Genomic DNA, 24,403 nt, shown 5'->3' with positions numbered 1-24,403 from the left:
TCGAATTTGTTGTCTTCAATTTTGTTCTCGAGAATTGAATTCAATGGTAAAAAACACCAAACACGAATTTACCAACAAAAAAGGGGTATTTTTCGAACTTATCGAAGGAACTCTTGATCTATATTTTAAAAGTTTTAATTCAAGAAATACGTCCTTTTTTTACCACAATCATTGGGTTAAAGAAATTTAGCAGTGAGAGGGAGAAAGAGAGAGAGAGAGAGAGAGAAATGGACGAAGGGAATGCGGTCCGGTTAATTGCGCAATTATTATACATGGAAAACGGTCTCACGGGAAGTCACGCTGATTCAGAACGTAATACTAGTTCCTGGTCTCTGGAACGACACTTTCCGGTAAGTGAATCGTTCCTCTCGCAGAACTTTGCGTCTGTCAGGAAGCTCCGCCCTCCTTCGGCTTGGAGGGCAAACAATTAATGTCGCAAATCGAGCAAGGAAATTACACGGTTAATTGTTTTCGAAGGACGTATAAAGTAAGATAGAGAGAGAAAGAGAAAGAGATAGCCGTAAGGAAGTTTAAGTGAATCCTAAGTGGTATGTGTGAGAGAGTGTGTTTGTGTGTGAGAGAGAGAGAGAGAGAGAGAAAGAGAGGATAAGGAGATAGAACGAGAAAGATAGATAAAGAAGGACAGAGAAATAGAAAGAAATGATGGTAATTTTGTTTAACGCTTGCGTTAAAGCGTTTTGCAGTATAATACACACCTGCTAGTCGAATCGTCTTTTAGCGATTTCAATCGATGAACAGATAATTTCGTCCCTGATTCGAATTAAATTCGTCTATATCAGATAGGAAAAGATTACTCGTTGAATCTTTCGATGCTCTACTACTTTTAAACGACGATCATTAGACTGCCTTCTCTTCTTTCACTTCGACGCGCACTAAAATTGAACCTTTTCCCATCCAAAGAATCGTAGAAAGAAATTCTTTTCTTAAGAATTTTCTTGCTTTTTATCTTTCTCTTATTTCCCATCGTTTCAATACTTAAATAGGGAGAATATTTTTAAGAAGGAAACAAAAATGAAAAATATACGAGACGGAGGCTGAAATTTGAACTTTTTGTGTTCTTTGTGAATAGATATAAAAATAAAAAACAATTATTGTAATGAATATGTTTCCATCCTTGTGCTTCTATCTCTTCGTATATTTTTATGTAATTAAATCGTTCGAAAATTTGCACAAAATTGATCAATAATACGTAAAGTAATGCAAGGTATGATTCATATACAAAAAATAAATATACATTGAACGAAAAAATATAAATATTCGATATCTTTAATTTAAAGGAATTACATCGATTTCTCATTAATTTTTCATCGATAAGAAATTTAATTTTCTTAAAAACGAAAATACGAATATCATATCTAAATCTTTACAAATTTGAGTCAGATTAAACGTAGGAAGTTTTAAAAAGGTTAAAATTATAGATAAAATAAGTAGAAACACAGAGAGGAGATAATTTAGAACGTTTCATGGAAATGAACTTGCTATTCGTCGTAAGATAGAAAAGGACGCGACGTTGTCCTAGGTAGAATTAGGGAAATCATGCATTCTGCTTAGATCTCCTCTAATTTAGTAATAAATGCACGTTGTCTCTGAGAGACACCTTCCAGAATACGAATCGGTTCTCGCGGATAGCCCCGAGTGGCGTTGGAGGGTTTGTGATGTGAGAGTCGGGTAGAGGAGGGGAATAGAAGGGAGAGAGAAGATTCAAGCGAAGCCGGTGGCAACCCTTCGAGTAGAACAATCAAGCGACTGATTACGCTTGTGAGGCTAGTGGATTAATCGCTGAGTATAATCCGATAGACGCCGCGAGGCTCCCTTCGTGCTTTGATTCTAGATGCGAGTGTCCGTTCATGTTGCATCAGGACCAACGATGGGACGCAAATAAGGTATATCAAATCAAACGGAAGGGCTTCTTACCCACTCGATTTCCCTTCTATTAAAACAAAACTCATATTACGCGTGAACGGAAAACTTGTCAAATATTAGATTATACTTTATCAGTTTGTTTTATAATAAAATAAAAATGATATCTAATAAATATAATAAAGAATTAGGATATTTCAACAATCGTTTTACCTTATTCGACATTCTCAATACCCTATATAAAATCTACTGTATATATAGTTAAATTATACAATACAATAATAACGTATATAGTAAACATGCAAAATAAATGAGCAATTACACGTATAGTTCAAAAATGTGTGTATAAATTAAATTGTGTGTGTGTTAAAAGTGCACATCTAATAATAAGTGCTTTTTACAATTTTCAATATCAACAAATGTACAAATTTATTTCCAATAAGAGATATAATATAAAAAATCTGTAAGTATTATATAATGAATATTACAATTTCGGTAATTCTTTTTTACACATATATAATGTATATTATGAGTATTACCATTAAAGTATCTTATAGAAACGAATGAACATTATAATTGTAAATTAAAAAACGAAATGAGGATTTTATGTAGGCATGTAAGTTCTTACTTTTTTTTCATACAGAAAGAGATGAACTTCTTTACTCATAGGTAGAGTAGTAGCTCATAATATAGATAAATCGATTTCGGTCGTGCCTTAGAAACCGTCTTAAAAGTTTACTTTATCAATAATACCCTGCTGACGCGGCGAAAGTGAAAAATGTTGTCTCGATAAATCATCTGAGATTGGCAGAGCATAAGTATGTTTTGATCTTGCCTTCTAAGACTCTATCTTTTTCTCTTAGGTAATTTGCGTTATTCGATAATGATGGATATCGGATTATATTTTCCATCTTTTCTTGTCTTATGAAAATATTCTCATAGAAAGAAAGATAGATAGATAAATAGATAGAAAGAGAAATGGATAAAATAAAAGAGAAGGAAAGAAAGGGAGAGAGAGTATGTGTGCGTATGTATGTGCACATACACATATAGGACAATTGATATAAGTTTTGTCAGTGAAGGTCATTAATCGAGTTTCGTTCAAATTGAAACTTATCTTTCTTTGTTTCTCTCGTTTTATTTTTACATTTAACATCATCGTTATATTTCAACAATTTTGCGACTTCTTTAAATACGTTCGATTCAAAGAAAAATGTATCGACTCACTGGACATGATAAGACCTATTTCATATCTAGCGTTTTTTATCTATTGGATGTCAAAAGACTCGCGCCAAAAAGTTCCTTCCGTTACGATCGGTTATCAACGATGAACCATATACATATATCTTTCTCTTTATAACTTTATATCCTCTTTATCTCGATATTTACTATTTGTGTTACGGCGCAATTCTTGGATCTTATTCTCATACTAAATGTTTGATCGATTAACGCTTTCTCGCTTTATCGTTAGTCGAAATTTCATTTACTTTTACGATTAAAACGTTTCAAAAATTTCATCGACCGTAAAGGAACATGTTTTCGATAACGTATGATAATTTATATTTTTTTGCATTATATTATATTGTCTTCGTTTGAAAATGTGAAAAGTAAAATGATTATTTTTGCTCAATGTAGAAACGATTATCGATAATATACAACAAAATTGACCCGATATTTGCAATAAGGATAGAAAATATTTTGTACATACAAATACAAAAAAGAAACTTTATTTCTATTGCAAATTCTTTGATAGACCATTGCTTATTCGTTTGCCCATTCGTTTTTTCACTATTTCCTTTATCCAACGGAATGAAACGAATCAATCGAGCTCAACGATTATTTCATCGGGGAGCGTGGAAAATCCTTTGCACGTCGAAGGATTTGTCCGTATTGAAAGGATTATGCGACACGTTCTCCAATTTGAGCCTTACTCGATACCATCCGGACAAACTACCTCTCCCCACCCCACAACACCGCTACTACCCTAATTCCTTTCAGTCGGTACTTCTACGAGGACACGGTATTATTCACGAGTTCCAAACCGGCTTTCCATGAGGCAGTGTGTTTCAGTTGGAATTCTCGTTGTCCTGTTAGAGGAGAAAAGGAGTAAGAGAAAGATAGAGAGAAAGAAGGGAAGGGAGGGAGCAAAGGACCATCTCGATAAAACATCGGAAACTGGCGAAACTCCGGTGTAATCTTGCCGACGATGTTTTACCCCACGGCCTTTGTATGTAACCGAGAGTCGAACTAACTGTGTTTGTACTTTAACGTAAGCTTGTATGGGTGTGTGTGTGTTTGTGTGGATATGGGTATATTCGTATTTTCTAGAGTGCGTGTATGTTTCTGTCTCTTCGTAGCTATTGGTCTATTCGTGTAACTCGATGTTTCTTTGTGTGTGTGTGTGTGTGTGTGTAGTCGTACATGGGATCTCGTAAAGTCCAGAGAGATATCGTGCTGACGATTAGACCCTCGTTTTGGGAACTAAATTTCTCCTAGATTCGACTAACCTTCTCTTCTATTCTTTGTCTCCTTTATATCTCTATCCTTTACCTTTGTCTTCCTTACATAAAACTAGTACATAGCTCTTTTCTTTACTATCTGCGTCTTTATCTCTCAATCATTTCGAATTTCTCATGTTTTTAAGACGTCTTCTTCTAGAAGTTGTCTTTTTGTTAAACCTTTTTTTTTAATTTTCTTTTTTCTTGTTTTTCGTTTAATTGGGAGTATCTTCAGTTGGAATTACGATATACAAGAAAGGTCGATGGTGCATATAAAAACGCTCAGAATTTGAAAAATAAAGTACTAATTCCATTTCGTTTATTTCTTTCGAGATTTACGATCGAGAAAAAGAAAGGAAGAGAGAATGAGAGAAGAAGGGAGATAGACGATTGTTTATTCTGGATCGCTCTTTCGATATTCTTGCTGTATGACGTCGACTTTATTAAATGGATAAATATTTCAAAAGAAAAGGACCGAATCTAGTTTCATGAAGCACTACTTTTAGTCAGGCTGACAAGGAATTTTAGTTGTCATATATAATAAAGCAATTTAGTTTTTTGGGTAGTCTTTGTGAATACGTTGGAAACGAAACTATAATATCTCAGATAAGAGTAAGATAGAAAAAAGGATGAGATGGAGGAGACGAGGTGTTGTATATTTTGTTGAGATAAAAGAGAGAAAAAAACAGAGAAAAGATGTTTTAATTCATGGGAACGTTGCTTGGTAACAACAACGTCGTTGTAAAAATTTGCTACTTTCGGCTTTTTCTCTCTATCTTTCGTTCTCTATACATAGTTCTTTTCTTTTTTCTCCTACAAAGGTGTATGGTATACGGTAAAATTTAAGAGTGTGAGAAATAGGCGACTAGACTATATGTGAACGAGCGAGTGAGCAAAAGAGAAAGAAAAAGAGAAAAGATGAGATAGGAAGAAGGAAAGAAGAGATAAAAGGAGCATAACAGAAAGTGAAAGAGAGAAAAAGAGAGAGATGGATACGAGTAGGACGATACACAATGGACGTTCTTCTGGAAGATTAAAGTGCGCCGGTACCGTGGCGAGCTGTGCCGGGGAATGGCTTGCGTTAAAATTAAAATTGCACACAAAAACGTTGAAAGAGGAGAACGGTAGGAAGAGAAACGAAGAAGAGCGGTGAAGGAGGCGGCGTGGGCGAACGAGGTTTCTAGCTTGTAATTTAAAAGCGTCTCGGTGTATTTCAGCTGGTCCTCGGGAAAGCATTAGCCGAGGCCGAGCGAGGTTACCGCTGTTGAAAAGCATAATGTTTTTTTCCTTAATAGGTCATCTAGAATAATAACTAATTATTTTTATTCTAATCGAATCTAATTTTGATCTATGAGTACCACCGTTGTCGATAATGCCTGTAACGTTATTCGTTTCTTTAGGTATTGAGAGGAAACTTCAGGAGTCATGTTATTTCCTTTTAGAAATAAATTGGTGATAAATATCTTCCAGAAAAAACATTTGATAAATATCCAAGCAAGTATTACATTATAAAATTGATCAAAACGTCATGCTTGCTAATGGATTTATACTATATCTGTCATAAATTTTCATGGACACGATCGAAGTTCTATTCTGTATCCGGAATAAAGTTTTATTTTGTGATGTTCAAAACAATTGATTAATTTGTTTATTCTTTGACGGTGGATGATAAAAATTTGAACAAAATTTATAAAACATACATGTCAGTGTCAGGTAGAAGTAAAAGCACTTTCATTCGTAACATTTTAACGAGAACGAACGAACCAACGAGCGTTGATTCATGTTTTCGGTAGATATTCGAACGAATGGATTTTCGAAGATGAACGAAAAAGAAACAAGAGGGAAAAAGCATGGGAGATTTTAATCCTGCAAAATCACGAAATCGCGGGTATAGAAAACGAGCGCGGTGAATGCGGCGAGATAACGCAAAGCATGGCTACCCGTCGAGTTGAGTACGAGTTGGATTTGACATTCAACAGAATTCGAAGTCCCGTACTGACAGTGCCGCCGCCGGGTGGATCTCAAAAAACGTGTTCACCTACTCGCATTATCCCAGTTAAATTCTCTCAGCGCTTGCGATTTACCACAAACGTTTAGCTTTTCATCGATTATAACAAGGTTGTTGGATGATATTTGTGATAAAATGAATATGACAATCGTGATGATGATAAAAAAGTATATAGAGTAGAAATGTAGACATAATTTAATTTTTTTTTATGAGGTTTTTGTTTTTAATATATATTTATAATGAGTTGAGTTTTAAATAAGTGCACCGTTTAAATAGAATTCATTTGATAATTAAAAATAATGTATATTTATAATTAATTTAATATATTTTGATTGATGGAAAATGTTTCAAAATTATTCGTCCATTGAAGGCTAGTTACAATATATATTGTAGACAATAATACGTATTGCCAAATATTAAATTAAAAGCAATCTATCATAGCGAATATCTTTTATAGCATATATCTATATTACCATAAATCTTATTTTGGACATCTGGAATTTGATTTATTCATAACAAGTATAACGGGCATTAAGATAACGCGGAAGAACTTATTAGGTGAGGTAACGTATTAAACGAAGCATAAAATATCCCTTTCTACCCTATAACACACGACGAGGGAGAAACGGAAGGACATGACAAGGTCGTGTTGCAAAGCCACCCGGTAACTTTCCAAGAGAAGGGGGAGAGAGAGAGAGAGAGAGAGAGGGAGGGAGAAAGAGAGAGATGTCATCATAAAGGAAAAAGGAAAAAAAGAAAAATTTTGAGGACTACTCTACGAGCCCTCGACGGAGTTACGACAAAATGGAGGTGCCAGAGGGTAGGGATCATCGCTGCTGCCTCGCTAAAATTGCGAGACGGTCCGACGAAATGTGAATTCGAGTGAATGTGAACTAGTATGTGTGTATAAGTGTATGTGTATGTATACGCGTATGTGCGAAAGAGAAAGAGAAAGTAAGAGAAAACAAAGATTGGAGCATACATTGGTACAGTGAAGTTAGCATACTACTATCCCATAGGAACGTAGGAAACAAGCATATGCAATAAACGGCCATGCGCATAAATGTACATATGTGTATGTGTCTGTGTATGTGAAAAGGGAGAGAAAGAAAGAGAAAGAAAGAGAAAGAAAGATAAAACGAGGGAATAGACGGAGAAGGAAGGGACCGTAAAATTACCTCTAGCAGCATTGTACGCCGACCGGTGGGCTGCAAGCACCTAATTAGCCACTCAAACACTGCGGTACAAAGGAATGCTGTTATTAAAACGACGTATAAAACGTGGGATCACTCTTCTCATTCGGACAAAAGGAACAGTCAAACTGTTACGCGAAAGAGTAGGGCTTTGATCCGACATGCGCTTTCTTTAGTTCGGAGATCGTTGCGATTATCGTCGAGAAGACATTTTCGAAGGATTATTCTCATTTTTTTTTTGAAAGCAAAACCATTCAGGATATATCCGTATGTTTCAATTTTTTCGAGAGTATAATTGGTAGAATAACTTTTTAATAGTCTTATGCATTCTTAAATATTGATTACTTTACGAAATTAACTTGTTAATAAATGGGTCTTATTTCTTTATTATTTTATATATTTAAATCGGTACGTATGGTAATTTTTACATTAGTAATGTAATTAAAATTAATTAATACTAATGAATTGTTATAATTAACTTTCTACATAATAGCATATCTATATAATGAATTGTATTCACTGTGTGTGTGTGTGTGTCTTTTTTAACGAAAAGAATTAGAAATATTGTTAGTAAAGTCAGTTAATTGTATTTGCAGGGAAATGCACATGTTAATTTGTAATAAGTGAAGTGTAACAAAGATTTTAACTATAAGATGCTCTTGCTATTCTTATCGCGAATATCGATTAGAATATCTTTCGACCGCAATCTATCTAACTCCTTAAATCACAATATTATTTTAGTATTGTATAGATTTTTAAAATAAATGAATGCATGCCCATCAAAGTTCGTTTGCGGTACAAAGTTATCGAGGATGTAATAATAGTTCTTTGTTCTTTGTTAATCATATGTTTTACGTTGTTTGAGAAGAATACGAGCAAGAATTAATCGATATAATCTTTGTAATATCTTGAAATATTTATCATAAAAGACTTTTTAATTTTTTATCCATAATATCCAATAAATTTAATGTTTTTAGTATTCATACATAAGAGTATATTAATATTAATGTTCTTTTTTGTTTGGCTACATTAACGAGAAGTTCAGAAATAATGAAAAATCTTTGTAAGCAATTATTTAATCCCTTATTGATGAAAATAATAACAACGCTAACAATGTTATATTCTTTGGTCGCATTTTTTATTTTTTTTTTTATTTTTAGTTCTTTAGTTTGAAAATTGCGCAAACGTGTAGAATTATATCCGTATCTACTTCAATCAAAGTGTTAACCGACTTTAGAGAAGAGTTTCTCATTAATAATTTCTTTTTTTTCTTTTCTCTTTCTTTTTTAAGCTTCATTCGTGAGAATATTCATGAGCTTTTCTCGTAATTTTATCTCATTGCTACTTGTCCGTAACGATGAAGTTACATGCTATTTTCATCCAAATTAATACCGAATGAAAAAATTAGAGAAGCTAAAATTTTTTATTTATCACTGTCTCTTTTAACGAAAAGAATTAAAAATATTGTTAGTAAAGTCAATTAATTGTATTCATTCGATCAATTATTAAATTGATTAAAAACTTTTATTTGAAAATTTGTCAATGCCACATTGTCATTCAGCATATGTGTATGAATATTCATATGTTTGTGCACGTATATACACACATACAATAGAAATAGTCAAGTATTTTTTACTAATTGTAAGACTTTCAACATTAAATTAAGTCAATTTAATATCTATGAATTTCAATATATTGTATGTTCCGTGCTACTAAATTTGTAAGCTAACTCATTTTCATGTAAATACAAATACAATTGAAGACGCAACTCAGAAAGAAAAACAAAAAATCTCGCTTTAAGATTTCAATTTAGAAAAATAGAAATATATACAGGGTGTCAAAATATGATGGAATAATTTCAGGAATGGTTTCAGAACACTAAAATAAGAAAATAAGTTTATATAATCATATTCCTGATATGACCTTGTTTACGAATTTTAGTTGTTTTTGTTTTCGAGATATTCATATAACTTTACTAACTGCTTACCTCAACTATTTACAACGAAGGTAAGCTTCTTATCTCATGTACGAACTTTTTGTCTGCTGTGTTAACACTATTTTTAATTACTTGGGTACATTCTGTTGGTGATAACAGTACATGCGAAAATTTGCTAATTTGCCAAAAGTTGTTACTTCAAACAGTATCTGTGAAAATCATATAACAACGCGTATAATATAAAAACGGTTAGATTTCGGAAACAAGGTATATTGATTATATGATTATATAAATTTATTTTCTCATTGTAACGTACGGAAAAGAACCCTACAGTTATGCCCATATATTTTGTAATATATACATAAATGTTCACAATACATCTCGTTGGAATTATTATTAATTTCAAATAAAGGAATAAGTGAGATAGGAGGATTAATTTTCTCCAAGATTCGTCGACAGTTCACTACTATATAATGTGTGTGTGTTAGTGTTCCGGAAGATTTTAATACATATATACATTATATCTATAAAAATATATATATATATATATAAGATGTACAAAAACATTGTACATATATTTATGCGTTATGTACATATAAAATATAAAAGTATATAGATTTCATGACTCTACCACCAATACAACTATTATCAGCCACGAATTCTTTACGAGCTCGGCAAGAGAGACGCATAATTACGAGTGCACGGCACATAATAGATACTAGCAGCGACGCTCGTGAAAGTGCACCTTTTTCTCTTCTTTTTTTTTTTTTTACCCTGACTATCCCTCACTATCTCATCCTCTTCCTCTCTTTCATTCATTCTTTTTTTCCTTTGCTTCTCTAACCAGAAAACCTCGGTCGATATTCAGTCGTCTCTACAACGAGGATCTACTCATCGTTCTCATCAGCGAGAGCTCACGGGAATATCATCTCGCGGTTATACGAAGCAAAAGTCGTTCGCATTTGTCACGAAACGACAAAGGTTCACAATATCACATACAAAATCGTTGCATGCTTTGTCGTTGAAAAATCAAATATCGTAGGATCCTTTTTTTTTTATTTTGAAAAGTTTTTCTATGATTTTTATTGGTGATTATTGTTAATCGAAACAATATATGCCTCTCTATTTGTACAGGTCGCTCAAATTAACGAAAAAAAGGTGGAAGGTAAAGAACAAAAATTTGTATATTTCTATATTACTGTGTATTTTTCAAAAATTAAAGTGCCGATCGAAAATTTTAAATGAAAAGAATCGTATTAAAACGAAATTAAACAAATATAGCAAAGGATACAACAATAAAATATAATTTTTACATTACATATTTGTTAATAGATCGTGATTAATGATATTGCCTTTTCTTCTCCTAAACTAGTTCAAAGATTTAATATAAATAAAAAAGAAAAAAAAAAGATACCGTATTCGAATTTTTATTACAAGTTAATACATTTTAATTTTGTTGAAACACTAGCCGGTTATTGGAAGACCTTCGAAATACTTTTACCAGAAAAATACGATAGTCCTTACTTTATTTGAAATATCATTTTATAGGAATATCGGTTAAAACTTTTCCCGATAGAAAAAGAAATTATAAGTCTTATAAGTAAGATGAGTTAGCGTAATTTTGATCGTATATTTGTACGTAAGATATATACTTACACAAGTGGGAAACATAAAGTACAGTCATCATAGTCGGTTCCAAACGTACATAATGTTTGACTACGAAATCGAGAAATTCTATCATCGGAGATTTTCCAAGTGAATATTCCGTCGCAGCGTTTAATCAATCTAATCGATTAAGTTCCCGATCTCTCCGTACTACTCCTACTTCTACTACTACTACTACTACTATTACTACTACTATTACTTCTGGACTACTTCTTGGTTCATACGCGGTTGCTAATTTATCAGAGAAGATTTACGAGGAGGAGGCACATTCCGAGTAGACTGATTTACGGCTCGATTCCATAAGTACGTGATTTGTGAACACTGATTTGTCGAGTTTTCAAAGTGCACGCAAAGTAACCGCAGGTATTAGCGACGTCGTTTTCGATCAAATGAAATTGAAACGAATTACTTTGGTTGAACTTGGAGACTTACGTAGGTATATACGTTTGAACTTTCATGAAATGTAGAACTCAAGAACGAATAATATTCGAAGTGTTCTAAGAGAAGGCAAAAAACTATTAGAACATTTTTTATTATTTTTCGACATTTCAACGATAATATTTTTGTTCGATCGAATGAATTTCAAACGAATTGTTTCTGTCGAATAAATACATTTTAATTTTTATGAGATTTGGAACATCGCATACAAACAATATCTAAGCTTTTAAACGCAGATGAAATGAAAACATTAGAATATTTTTAAATACATTTTCTAGATTTCTACGATAACGTTATTTCAATCCACTTAAAGAGTTTGTAAAAACAAGGAACATACTTGAAGGTTTCTCATCATTCTATGAAAAAGCGTGCAACCTTACTCTTATCACTGGTATATTCGTAGGTAAATATAAGCACACTTAACAAGAAACCTCGCGCATCATAATCCTTTGTAACGTTTCGCAATCCGTTTTACAAAGATGCGAAGCGTTCGGATCGTTCCGCTTATGAAACAAAAAGCGTACCAGGCTCCTATTGCAGAGCACTAGTATAAGGCCTTTATTATCTTTGCAGCATTTCATACCGCCTGCTGGCATATTTTCTCAAAGAGTCAGGCTGAGCGTATTTCTTGTGCTACCCGTTATATGCACCCGTTATATATATTTCCATAGAGAAAGAAAAGAGAAAGCTACGGAAAGGCGAAAAATACTTTTCGTATAAATTGTCGGGCAGGAATTCCAGGACGATGCGCCGAACAAAACGCAGCTCGGAGTATCGTCGTAAGAACGAGCGAGAGATATAGAGATATAGAAGATAGAAATAGGACAAGAAGAGGAAAGACAGAGGAGATCGAGAAAGATCTCGTAAAAATGCAAACTTCTCTTTTCTCCGTCCGATGCTGTGAGCTTGAAGACCTTTGTGCTTTCCCTCTCTCTCTCGTCCTCGTCGCTTCACATCCACGCGTCTAAAAAGTTCGACGTGAATTGCGAAAACAAAAAAGAAAATTGCTGCTTCTGTGTGTATCAATGTATAAGAGAGAGAGAGAGAGAGAGAGAGAGAGAGAGAGAGAGAGAGAGAGATATAGTGTATGTTGTGTGTGTTATGTGTGTGTGGAGAGAAAGAAATTCGCTAGAAGTTTCGCCTGGGTGCCATTGAAACGAGGTAAGATCGGTGAAACAGAGAAAAGGGGAAGGAAAACGCGTGAAGACGTTAGAGAAAGAAAGAAAGAAAGGAGAAAAGGGTTGGGGGAGGGGGGTGGAACGTGTTAGAACGATTTTGCTGAGGCGAGTAAAAGTTACGCTTCAATGGCTACTGAGAATACGCTACTGTCTACGTGTGTTTGGTGGCACGGAAATATCAATGTTTGGAGGTCTCCTTTTTCTTTTTTTATGTGTGGCTATCTCAACGACGACGACGCAACGACGATGACGACTATAATGATGAATACAAGAAGAAGAAAAACAAAGAGAGAGTGAGAGAAAGAAAACGAAACTGTCGACAACGTGGAAACGATGATCGAGCATCTCTGCTCGTAGAATTCTTTACGAAAAATGAGTTTCGAAAAATTCTCCATTAGAGCAATTAAATCTTTACTGTGAAAGAAAATAGAAAGAGAATATAATTCTCTTCTTCTTTTTAATGGATATCAAAATCGAAGTATTAGTGAAATGTAATAAAGTATTTTAGGACATCGATTTTTTCAAGCTAATCTCTTTCTTAATTAACTTCATTTTTCAAATTTTATATCGAATTTTTATCTAGAAATAGAGTAGAAAAGTAAGAAATATTAGGAGAGATCAATTAGACAGAGAAATGTATTGATTTTAAGGATATTTTTGTGATAGTCAACATGCTAAATGATTTCTTATTCACGACGAATATAGGAAATTTATTCCACGGGAACGATTTTCCAAGCGTTCGTGAAGCGAATTACAATGATCGTGGCTCGCGCGCGTGTCGGAAACTCAGCGCTTAACTATGTTACTCGGAGTTTACCCGGTGCTATAAGCGTTCGCATAATACAACTATTCTCGAAATAGTATTTCTCTCTCTCTCTCTTTATCTTTCTCTTTTACGCCGGGGTTTCTACGTAAAACTTCCGGCAGCTCACACCGTCGATATTTAATCCGTTGAATCTCCTCTCTGTTCGCGTTTTTATTCGCGGAAAAAAAGTTCTGTCGAGGAAAAATTTTCAAACCACTCGCGCGCCTAGTTCTATAATACGAAGACGACAACAACAATACACAGTTTGTAATAATAGTTAGAGTTTTGAGTTTCGAGTTATCTTACTTTCGATGACAGTACATTAACGGCAACTAACATAAGTCTTACACCGAGGAAGCATAATTAAGTTTATCTTATAACAGACATTGTAACCGTACAATAATCATAGCTTTGCTCTCTGGCTGTGTTTTTGGACATTGATTCTCAGCCACATATTTATCATAGTCTTTTTTTCTTGCATGCCATTCAATTTGGTTGGTTATAGTGAGGAGATTCTTTTTCTATTTATTTATATTATTTTTCTACAGCTTAAAATATCAGTATGCATTAATAATTTTCTTCATGTATTAAAGATACAATAAGCTAATGATATCAATTTTCTTACATTACGCTGAACCGTGCAGCCCCACCGCATAAGAAAACTATTTGTATAGTAATTCTATGGAGATAAAGAATTCTAAAGGTGTTGATAATCTAAAATAAATATGTAATATTTTTTCAATCTCAGGTTACAGGCGATAGAAATAATTCTAAGATATTCGGTCTCCTCAAAAGGAAGTGTCTGGTGCTTGTCCCCCTTTTTGTTTACATGTGCAAGTTTGGACGGGAAAATTCCGGGAACCGTGAAAGATACTCTCTCGCTAATATAAGACGTTACAGGCGGTAAATGAAAGACCTATCGATGACCAATAGGGAATCTGTGATTTAATAAGAAACGCCCTGTAGGATAAAGAGAGTCCTTCCCCTCCCACTATATACGGGATATAAAAGACGGACACCAGACCAGAGTCTTAATGTCATAATGTTATCATATTAGAAAGATTTGGATTCCCATTTCAAAAGTAAAAGATATAAGAGTTTTTCTTGCTTTAAGTATAACGCAGGGAGTTTGTATTTTTTGTTCTGTTTTCTTGTGTTTTGTTAAAATATATGATCCATATTTTGTACTACTTCGTCTCAACTGTTATTCACCCCGACCTTTAATCGAACAAATTTATTTATTTAGCAATTTATTATGCTATCGACTCATACAGGAAATTATCTATTCCAAATTTGTCATTTCTTGCACTTATAGCATAAATAGTTATTTTACAATTATATGTACTATAAAATAAATTTTTTCAATTTTTAGACTTAATTTACTATTATAATTATCGGCACAATTACGAATATTATATGTAACTTGTAATACTATTTTAGTTACACATAAATCTATAACATAGATTTCAGTTCACTTATTTCTATCATAATAGTGTTAGAATCAGGATTTTGTGTATACTATTCTAATTCTTGTCTAATGATATTTCGCTATACTATCACTTATTGATCTAAGGAAAATCGACCAACTCACTAAAAATGTCGTCAATCTTTCGTGTTATCATTACTAGTCGAAGAAGCCTTTAACATCCCTAGTTTGATGATCAAACTTTTCATTGAAGAAGTCACACGTTCTAACATGAGAGCAAACTTTGGGCTCGTTTAATACAAGGGCACTTCTCTAAGTTACTGCTTGCCACTCGTTGACGAACTCGTTATGCACGTCTCTCCGTCGTACTCCAGCCAAACATCTGGTTGAGTGAGAAGATGTTACGATAACAGTAGACTTGCTACACTGCTCTTCTTCTACACTAAAGTGTCCAGTTATCTTAGAGAGGCAACATAAGAATTCGGAACGAGTACGACATATTCTCTGTGTTCTATACATTATTACTTTGGCAGCATAAATGGACGACTGATTGAGATAGCACGAAAAAAATAGACAATACGGATTTTTCCCATTTTTTTAATAATTTGTTCACGTTAACTTCTACCATGAAGTTTTTACATTTCTTACAATTGAATTTTCTTATTGCATGTGTATTATTTAGTATAATTTGCGATATCGATTCTGGCTTCATAAGTATTCTAGTTTCAAAATACGGATCTGTGACGGTATCATTAGCAAAATATTGGACTATTAGCATAACATATTGTAAAGAAAGATACAAGTAAGCTCATAAGTAAGTAGATAAAAGATTAGAACATGATTATTAAACCACAATACATAAAAAATTAGTATAAAGTGTAAATATATCAATTTATTAATTTATACCAGGGTTTTCTAAAATGTGATTTGCGGCCTAGTACCGGTCCGTAGGAAAAAAATACTTCCTGGAAAAAAATTACAAAAAAAAACTTTGTCACCTAAATTATTTTATCATAATTTAAAGTTATTTAAATTTATATCGAAATGTGCAATTTGTTGAGTTTAATAAAAAACGAATAACGAAAAACGGAATAAAAATCGAAAAACTTTGGGAAATGCTGGTTTATATTAAAATTTTGTATTTTCTTCGTGATCCATTTACATTTATTTAGAGACTCAAAACTTTTTCTTGCGATGTTTATTATTTCTATCATTTTTTTTAATAAACTATATACACATAGTCAAAAAAGATAGAGAAACTTGGTCAACTGTAAAGAAACCCTTATTATGCGTCATTAATATATAACAATGTTATATTCACGAAAGGTTGAGAAGTTCTAGTCCAGACTTGTCTACATAGTGCTTTGTGTATAGACATGCGTACTAACGTGCATACATCCTAAACAATAGAGAGAGAGAGAGAGAAAGAGAGATAGAAGGAGAAACAGGTAAATGTAAGCGTAACAGGGCACGTATAACTACTTTAGAAGGTTGATATCTCTCCTGCTGAGAATAAGCGAATTTACTTCTCTCTTCTCTAGGAAATGCCTATAGTTTCGCCGTCTTTCGTAACAATCCCCAGCCTTTAATGGAGTAACGAAGAGGAAGACGTACTAACCTGAGGTGGATAGTGATCCGGTAAGGCGTGTAGGGCTTCTCTATACGCAGACAAGGCTCTCTGTAATCTACCCTTATCGGCATAGAGCGCCCCTAATTGAAGGAGTGCTTGCACTCTTGCTGCCTCGTGAGTCCTTTTGTCCTTGAGACCGGAACCGTCCAGGGATGCACCGGCACGTAAAACCGCAGCTGCCTCAGTGTCTCGTCCTACCGAGAGAAGGGCGGCTCCCAGATTCACGTAAGCTTCTGCAAAGATAAACGATAAGGATCATCAGCTACGACAAGCCCATCGGTTTCTACATCTTCTCGATACAAATCCGATTCGAGATCTCGCTTTCTTTTTCATTGAGTGTTAAACTTCGTTAGATTTTTTTAAGAATTCTTATTAGTCTCTTATTCATTATAAATGTCAGTGAGAATAATTATAGAAGTGGGACAAGTAAAAATTTATCGTTTCTCTTTTATTACATCGATCTAAAAAATAAAACAAAAAATATAATAATAAGTTAACGCGAAATATATAGGCATATTCAAATAAGGGAATTTTCATTGTAATGCTTTCCAATTAATAAATATTTACCTTCATTAATATTCGCGCAGAGATTAAATAATATTTCTCGCAAAGTCGTATTAATTTTTAAATTAAAAAGAAATTGATTGATGAAGCATGAGACGAAGAATAGATTTGTGAGAAATTGAAAGGATAGAGAGAGAGAGAGAGAGAGGGAAAGGGAGGAGACTGAGAGTTGATTTAAATTCCTTCTTAAGAGCTCGAGTCGACGTTTTACTTATCGTTCTTTTTGGACTTTCAGAAGATTTGCTCTCACGATCGATTCGTTTTGCTAACAAATAGCGAGGATCGCGACATTATCGATTGGACTGATGTAAAATAGAATCATCGAGGGCAAAAGTGTGCTGTACTAAAAAGTTTATGTCGAAAAATAGGATGTTTTAGGAAATTCACTGATTAATAAGTGTCATAAAAACGTTAGAAATCGACGTTCGATAATCGACATTGACCTATTTAATCGAATGAAGATTATTTGAAGTGAATTTCGAAGGCATTAATATCTTAACTGGAATTTTCGAATACGTAATTCGTCCAAAAGGAGTAACGTATAAGCTTAATTAAGAAGATCTTGCTGGTAATTTGGAAAATCTCGCTAAACTACGGGAAGAAATTGGCGAAGCTAAGGCGTGAGAGATTAGTTGAGAACTTCGAAAGTACACTTCCCAAGGAGAGCACGCCATTATCCCTTTCAATCTGTAGCGCATCGAAGAGTATTAGAAAGGCGTTCGTAAGATCGCTCGGTGTTGTTCGGTAAAGTCCGAGATTTCTTTCTCTCTTTCTTCTTCTCCTTCTCAGTCTCTCTCTCTCTCTCCCCCTCTCTTTCTATCTTCCTCCTTTCGTCTTTCTCATTCGGCGTACGCTGCTTGCCATTCGTTCAGTGAACTTTCTAGACACGTTTCACAGTTCCCGTCCTCTTCGAGTACACCCTTCTTACCACCACTATCACTGCCTCTACCACCACCACTACCACTAATACTACTACCACCACCAGCACCCTTTTCTGACTTTAATTAACAAAAAGTCCCTGTTAAGGCGAAACTGAAACGAGTAGGAATGGCAATTTTCTACGTAGCTCGAGTCTTTCTTTCTTTCTTTCTTTATCTTTCTTTTTCTCTCATCGTATCGTTCCCGGTTCATGAATTTGTGGGGTTAGAAGAGTAGTATAGGGGTCGCTACCTATGCTTCGCATTATTTTGAATAAGGAACGAGCCGTGAGTCAGGCAATCCATTTTCCTCGCCGCGGTCTCTCGGGATACTCTATGGAATTAGAGTAGCAACCTCCGTACAGCCACTGGTTGGATAGTGATGCACGATGCAGCGGCTAAGTTGTGTTGGAATTTAGTTGCGAGTTCTACACGTTCGTGTATCTCGTGTGTATACATGGAATATGTACAAGAACCACTACCACCCTGTACGTGTGCTACTAGTCGATGACGTCGGTGGTCCTGTAATGCGATTACATCTCGTGGTCTTGCACGTCGGAGTTTGAAAATTGCGTAGCTGGACCCACCGGAGAGGCTAATGACGAGGGATCGAGGAAACTCGAGAGATTTCTCCTACCACTTTTGCCACTATGCTTCCTCTCTTTCTTTCTCTCTCCCTCTCTCTCTCTCTTTCTCTCTATTTCTTTTTATTTTTATTTGTATGTTTCTCTCTCTCTTTCTCTCTCTCTCTCTTTTTCTACCTTTTTTTCTTTTTATTTGTATGTCTCTCTCTCTTTCTTTCTTTTTCTCTTAACTCATTTCTTTAACTCGATAACTTCCTTCTCGTTCTCTTATTCTTTTAACTTAACTTTTTCTTTATATGCATTTTATTTTAATTTCATTTGGTTTCAATGTAATAATTAATTATGTACGAAATTTAATCTTCAATATAACCTTTTAATAATAATTTAACATATTTTAATATAATTATGTACATTATTTTGATTTGTTGGAGTTTTAATACTGCAATGAATTCTTTATGAAAACACGCTTATAATTAGTTTTATAAAATTGCGCGAAGGTTTCTCATTTCTTTTTAAATAATTAAATATAAATTTTCATTTCCGTAAACATTTTCAGTAATATATCCGTTTGAGTCCCAAGCAGCGCGATCGCGTTCTTCAGATTTTGTGTCGAAAAATCCCAATACATTTTGAGCGCTATGACAAATGACGGCTTCGTCATGATTGCGAAGTAATGTTAAACAATCGCTGCTTGGGATTTTTCGCACTCGATTAAGACAGCTATCGTTTTGTTCCGGCTATTTCGATCGTGTTCTTTTAAAATGATTCTAAAATTCAAACGGTTAAATACATACATTATTGCGATTTTTCTTTATATTTTTTTTCTAAAAATATTTTAAAAGCAACAAACCAAAGACTCTTGATAAGACTATTATTAAAATGCTCCACTTATATAGATGATGTAAATAGAAGATTCGTGTTTTCCCTTTTTATATTCTTCGTTTACTCTATGTGCGCGATCTATGTAGTTGATTAAAAATTGTGTATATTTGAGATCGTAACGTTTATATAAATTTATGTTAATAGAGAATAAGCTTATTCGAATATTTAAATTTGTATTCAAGAGTTCGATTAATTATAAGATTATTTAATGAGTATGCATTAACATGAATAGATAGTAGTAGGTAGATATTTTCTTTATTATAACGGCTTGTTTAATTCAAATCGATTGTTTGTAGAAAGAAAAAAATATATTAGAAAAGAAAAAATATATATGGTAACTCGTACAATTCATAAAAGAAATAAATGTAAGGGTACATATGCATTAAAGTATTAGTAATAAATTATTACTAATAACGGGTAGCTTACAGCGGAACTAACAACGGATACACACTTGTAAATATTGAAGCCGATTCTTTTTTCGAGTTTATTTTTACGTATTCGACGTAGATTGAAAAGCGCTAATTAAATTGCTGGCTGGAATAAATATTAAAGAGGAGGAGATAACAGCAAACGTAAAAATGAAAACAAGGAAGGGAATAACACGCTAAAGGGTTCCGCGTCCATAGCATTTCTGTATTTAAGTTTGATATTTTACCAGGGACTCGTTAGAGGATATTTCGTGTGTCTATGTATTTACGTACGTAATTTGTAATATAATATATTGTATAATATATCAATTATATAGATATGTGATTCATAATAAAATGTAGTAATAGAGAGAAATGCTTAGTTTAAATATAATTAAAATTAAATAATTATAAAATAATAATAATATTTTTTCAAGTAGATAGAACCAAATAATTTGAGTTCTTGGACATTAAATAAACGTCTCGTATAAATAGAACTTCTTCGAGTTCGCAATTCAATTAATTTACTAAATTTTATGCTAATAATTTAATTAAATACGTCGAACGTCACATGGTCGATATGTCCACTTAATATATTTTCATAATTTTCCTTTGCAAAATAAATCTTTATGTGTTCGAAATGGAATATCAAATTCAAATTTAACAAGAGACAACGATTGTAAAAAGAAAAGTAAGAATAAGGAAAAATATAATCTCTTAAGATTTCTCTAATACGATTGTGTGTGTGTGGAATAAGGTAGAAGAGAAGATAAGGATCTAGTCCGAATTAGAATATTCTACCGATCATGCGGTTCGTTTACGAAGTGGCTCGATCGAGCGAAGGATTTAAAGGTCGAGTCAGGTTAACCAGAAAATTGCAAGGCACACACAAAACTCGATTCAGCGATGGAATCTTAATTCTGCGGAAAGGGCCAAAGTTGAATTTACTCATTTCGTTGTTCTCTCTCTCTCTCTCTCTCTTTCTCTCTCACTCTTTCTCCTTCTTTGTCTTCTCTCGCGTCTTATTCTCTCTCTTTCGTAATTAGGAAGCAAACAGAGCGGTGATCTTGCCAAGTTGGCGGAGTCGGAGATGAAACAGCAGTTTCCGTCTGCCCATACTTCAATGACCCCAACCTACCCTCCTAGCTTCTGTCTCTCTTATATATATACACTTCCATCCTATTCTTGTGATTCTCTTTATCCTTTCTCTTAGCCATACATATGTATATATACGTAAGTATATACGTATGGTAGTCACGGTTATGTTGACAGTCTCCACCTGGATTCGTCGCTGCCATTTGGAACGATTATGCACGAGAGTATACGAAGAAAAGGAATATAAGAGACCGATGGCGGTGTATTTCACTGCCAAATACATCGCCGAAATAATCTTGTTCTTTCGTATTATTAATAGCTACACTTCTACCATTTACTTTTTTCGCTATTGATCTTTTATTTAATTGTTTCTCTAAAAAAGATTTATTGTGTTATTTAATCGATTAAGTTAATTAGATAATTAAATAATTATGTGTTATTAAGGTGATTTGTATAATCAATTTATTTTCACTCGTTCTTTCTTCTAGTTTTTATCTATTGTATAATAAAATTTACATACGATAAGATGTTCGTATTATGAAATCAAATGTTTTTTATATTTTTAATAATAAATGCTTGTATAATGTTAATGATTTTAATAACTATTGTTCCTATTCAAATTGTATATATGTTGCATGTGATTGTATAGATATACAACATTATATCTTTATGTATATACTAACATGCTAATATAATGTTAATTATGTGGCTATTGAAATTAGATATTGCATGTAGGTAGATAACATTAACGTCGATCGGAAAAAGTATCGTAAATATACTGAGAGAATAAAAAACAAACAAAATGACCATACAAGATTATATTGTAATATAATAATAATAAAATATAATATACAATTCATGTGTATGTGTGTACAATACACTAATACGATAATATATGCCTGTGGAAAGGATCAAAGAAAGTTAGGTAATTTTACAAGCGATGAGGGAAAAAACGGATGATGGTAAACATTAAAAACGTTTCACGTGAAGTTCTGGATATTTCCCCAAACGTGGGAAACATGTATCCAACGTTGGAACCTTCCAAAGAGTTTGTAGTCCTTCCAGAAAGAGAAGGAAAATCGTAAATCGTCCGTAATCGTATTGCTTTTAAAACATGACCAGGTCCGAGTAATTAGTGGCTCGATCGGCCACCAATTTGTGGATGGTTGCCGGTTGGCTGCTGGCTGGGTAGCTGACTGTATATATTCGCACCTCGCTTCTACGCCTATATATATTTATCTCTTTGACTGTTTTTCTCTTTTTTTTCTCTCTCCCGTTTATCTCTCTCTCTTTCTCTCCCATTCATTCTATTATTTTTTCTCTATACACGGTGAATCAAGCAACATTATAACTTTAGAATATTTTTCTTTTACTGAAATAAATTGATTATCAATTTTTTGTCTGATATAATATGATTAAATGAGAGCCTTTATGATGATTATGGTAAATATTTTTCAATTCTTTTTTTTCAAAGTTTTCTAGGCGAATGATTTTATTAAGGAATGTCATACGCTACGTTGTTATGAACCTTTAAAGTAATACCAGACAAAAAAGATTTTAATTGGCCTATTAATAACAGAATAGTCTAATGCAAGTTAATCACGTTCGTGTAAACTGAATTATCTCTCCAATTATTTATCAGTTACAAACATTTTCTTTTGCTTACACTGAATTGCTTGCACCTATTCATTGTCTTCTTGTTGTTATGTAAAAACGTAACGTGTAAGGAGTGAATCGAGCAGCATATCATTCGATACCGTTCGAAACATGAGAATCGTATTCGAAGATGTAGAGGAGATATCATAACACATTCTTGAAGGCCATAAAACTGGTAAATAAACCCAGAGATTAGTCGAGAGGTATCAGTGCGACGAAATCTTCTGTCGACAGATCTTTCAAATAATGTCTACTTGCTAAATAAACACATGTGATCCTCCTAAAAGAAACGAATTCCTTTATTCTAAATAAGTTTCTCCCGTTACATAGTTTCCACTACCACATTTACTAAAAAACGTTAGCCTTCTGCATCGATGAACTATGGGGATGAACTTTCTTGCTATTGGACAATCAACCTAGGGAAGGGATGACGATCATCTCCTTCCTGTAAAAACTCTCGAAACAACACTAGAAGCTCATTCACTCAACATTACGAAGAACAACTATTCGAAATCGCATCAGTTCCTGACGACGCAGCAGAACCAGTACCAAGAAAGAAAACGCAAGCATCGTAGCATATCATAGCATATCATATAACTGCAAACAACGAATTCATCAAGCGGCGCATTGTTGGAGCATCGTTTAACAATTCACAACGCAACAACAATCAACAACGCAACAACAATCGATATCACATCTACACCGGCATTTTTAGTGATAAATAAATAATATAGTATCGATCAAGGCACGGGTTCTGCAACAAATGTTTACATTTTGTTTTGAGCCGTGAACGATTTGTTTCTTTTATTTTTAATCTGTTTTTATCAGTCAGATTGTGAACAAGGATGAACAGCGGTAGCTGAGTATTATAGGAAATTATTTTCAAGTCGTCGTCATCCAAAAAGGATAGTGTTTGTTCCGTCATTTGTCGGAACATCTATAGAATTTATTGCAACGGAAAATTCTGACCGTATTCACAAAGATAAAGATACCCGAGAAAAGATTTTATAAATACTAAAGAATATTTGGTTAGAATCACGGAGTCTCACTCCGTCGACAAACATCAGAAGATTATCGATAGTTACCTAGTTATCCCGTTCGGTATCCTAGTTCGATTCCTAGAATTTGGAGAGTCGTATTTTTGTCAGCTACCCCTACTCTAAGGTCACACCGGTGCCCTTGGTGGGAAAAACTTACAAGTAGCGGGGGAAGATCGCTACACTTCAATTGATTCGCACATAATTCAATTCATTACACAAGTTTAACTAGTTAGTATAAATTAAAGGTTGTTGCTAGTAAGAAACAACAAGATTAGGGCAGATAGTGATACAGGGTTCAAGCACCACGCTGATCTGCTGTAGAACGAGTATTAGAATATATCTTCAATTCATTACATTTGAAGTGTATTCTTTCTGGATCAATTCCTTCAGCCCTTACAACGTGGAAATGGAAAAGGATAACAGTCCTTTTTCAAGCAGAGTGAGAAAGCGCGTGCACGAGAGCGTGCACAGTACGGAAATGAGAACCAACACGACCGAACAACCTCACAGTATTATAAAAGATCGAACAGAAATTAATTGAATGCAGTTCCTTTCATGATTATAATGAATCTGGTGGTAGTAGACGGGTCTTTATATTAA

The 24,403-nt window shown here is 33.8% G+C and overlaps 1 protein-coding gene across 2 annotated transcripts in view; it reads right to left on the bottom strand.

Moving 5' to 3' along the window:
- LOC122514700 (protein O-mannosyl-transferase TMTC2-like) overlaps window positions 1-24,403 on the bottom strand; it is a 248,262-nt gene that overhangs the window by 11,136 nt on the left and 212,723 nt on the right. For both annotated transcript variants that reach the window (XM_043631676.1, XM_043631685.1), the window contains exon 7: window positions 16,647-16,891. In XM_043631676.1, the coding sequence (XP_043487611.1) occupies window positions 16,647-16,891 (245 nt within the window). The remainder of the gene's footprint in view (window positions 1-16,646; window positions 16,892-24,403) is intronic.

Source organism: Polistes fuscatus, unplaced genomic scaffold (assembly GCF_010416935.1).
Source record: "Polistes fuscatus isolate 324 unplaced genomic scaffold, CU_Pfus_HIC Scaffold1, whole genome shotgun sequence".
Taxonomy (NCBI): domain Eukaryota; kingdom Metazoa; phylum Arthropoda; class Insecta; order Hymenoptera; family Vespidae; genus Polistes; species Polistes fuscatus.
Note: the sequence above shows the minus strand (reverse complement) of the source record. Positions and strands in the feature narration are given on the sequence as shown.